Source organism: Galeopterus variegatus, unplaced genomic scaffold (genome assembly GCF_000696425.1).
Source record: "Galeopterus variegatus unplaced genomic scaffold, G_variegatus-3.0.2 Scaffold4877, whole genome shotgun sequence".
Classification (NCBI taxonomy): domain Eukaryota; kingdom Metazoa; phylum Chordata; class Mammalia; order Dermoptera; family Cynocephalidae; genus Galeopterus; species Galeopterus variegatus.
The window spans coordinates 116986-119226 of NW_007730988.1; the positions used below are offsets into that span (position 1 = coordinate 116986).

At 31.3% G+C, this 2241-nt stretch overlaps 1 protein-coding gene across 1 annotated transcript in view; it reads right to left on the bottom strand.

Moving 5' to 3' along the window:
• Positions 1-2241, bottom strand: part of ADAM23 (ADAM metallopeptidase domain 23) — a 92135-nt gene that overhangs the window by 56136 nt on the left and 33758 nt on the right. The window contains exon 7 of the mRNA XM_008588525.1: positions 1074-1139. Within this exon, the coding sequence (XP_008586747.1) occupies positions 1074-1139 (66 nt within the window). The remainder of the gene's footprint in view (positions 1-1073; positions 1140-2241) is intronic.

The following is a 2241-nucleotide window of genomic DNA, read 5'->3' on the forward strand; positions in this document are numbered from 1 at the left end:
CGACTTAAGCATTTTTAAAAAGATTCTCATCTTTATAAAGTCTTTCCAGAAATGCAACTTCATTTTCATGAAAACAACTACCCTTTGTCTTAGTGTATGCAATTTTTAAAATTCAGTTACATAACTATGACAAAAATTACAACTGGCCTAAACAGTTTGAGGAATGTGGTAGTGGTGGCTGCAGTCAGCTCCCAACAGCTCATAAGAACCAACTGGACACATCCCCTCCAAACCCCTCATTCAGTGATCTCACTTTGGTAGCTTGAAATCAGCCATGGTGGAAGTATTCATACAATAGATATCAGCAAACATTATAAATCAAGGCTTTTCTTTGGAGTGCTAAGTGTTAAAATTTACCAGCACACCACTAGTTTAGGTATACTAGCATACAGCCTACTGACCAAGACCCTTAATCATGCTCTAGGCTTCAGCCAAGACATTTTATAAAGTAAATGGTAAATAGAGTGTAATTAAGATAATTTCTACTTTATCTTCAAGATGGGCCAATGAGAAGCAATTACCATTTTTCATATTTCTTTTAAGTGTTACTGAAATGACACATTCAATCACATCATACTTCTACAGAAGTAACACAAGATTATTCATTATTCATTTTCCAATACTTTAAGAGACAAATCATCAGTTAAAGATAGTCTCTTTATATATACCTTTATTATGTTTATCTCCTATAATCATATCTGCTACAAAGCATAATAATTAGTAAGAAAAAAAATAACACATTCACATAAAAAGGCATGAAAAAAAATAAAGCAGTGACTAAATACATAGATGAAAAAAGTGAATAAGAATTTTAAATAAGGACAAGTGAAAGATGCCAAATAGCTAAATCCATTAATTTCAGTCATTATTAAACAGAGGGAAAGTTTAGAGTTGTGAAAATTTTATGTCTCCAAATACCAAGAAATAAATCAAGTAATTTAATATCCCAAAACAATAAAGTGTCTAAATATCTTGACTTTAATAAGTAACAAATAATGATTAAATATAAAGTGAAATATATTCTCTCTTAAGTAAGATATTGGGTCTAAAACACATTGATTCTATATTCTCACCATTTTATGATCATTAACAATCATAAGTTCCAGATATTTCATTTCTTCAAACACACCACGAGATGGCTGTAGAAAATAAAAATATATGGTCAGAAAATGGTTGGTATGAAATATCTTTAATGCTCACCATTACTTATAAATCAACTATGAATTTCCAAACAACTCTTTGCTAACAACTTTATAAAGACCTTAGAAGAAACTTGGTCAGAAAAAATTTAAAAAGTGACTGTAAAATATGGGTGAACATTCAAGTATACCTTTATTATATGTGTTTATCTCCTATAATCGTATCTGCTACAAAGCATAATAACTAGTAAGAAAAAAAATAACACATTCACATAACAAAGGCATGAAAAAAATAAAGCAGTGACTAAATACATTAAAAAAGTGGAGAATAGAATTTTAAATAAGGACAAGTGAAAGATGACAAATATATTCACAAAAGAACTTTATTTAATTATCATTAAAGTACTTATCAAGATAGCATTCTATGATTTGAATGTCTGTCCCTTCTGAAACTCATGTTGAAACTTGATCACCAACATATCAGTATTGAGAGGTGGTTCTGCCCTCATGAATGACTTAATCCATTCACAATTAATGGGTTAATGTGTTACTACAAAAGTGGGTCTGTTCTAAAAGCCAGGTTTGCTCTCTCTCATGCACCCCCTTTGCTATGTGACACCCTGTGCCACCTCAGGACTTTGTAGAGTCCCCACTAGCAAGAGGGCCCTCACCAGATGCATTCCCTAGACCTTGGACTTCCCAACCTGCAGAACTGTAAGAAATAAATTTCTTTTCTTAATAAATTACCCAGTCTCAGATATTCAGTTATGGCAACAGAAAATGAACTAACACACAGCCCATGTTGTTTTTATATGGTTTTGATATGTAAAAATATGCTAGAGAAAAATATATAGTGTAATTCTGTTAAATAAATCTCAATTTCTTTAGCATCAAGTTGTGATAAAAATATTCACATCTATGTCGAAGATCAGATGGCTGTAGGTGGATAGGCTGATTTCTGGATTCTCTATTCTGTTCCATTGGTCGGTGTATCTGTTTTTATGCTGTTTTGGTTACTATTGCTCTGTAGTATAGTTTAAACTCAGGTAGTATTATGCCTCCAGCTTTATTTACATTTTTTTTTTTTTTTTTTTTTTTTTTT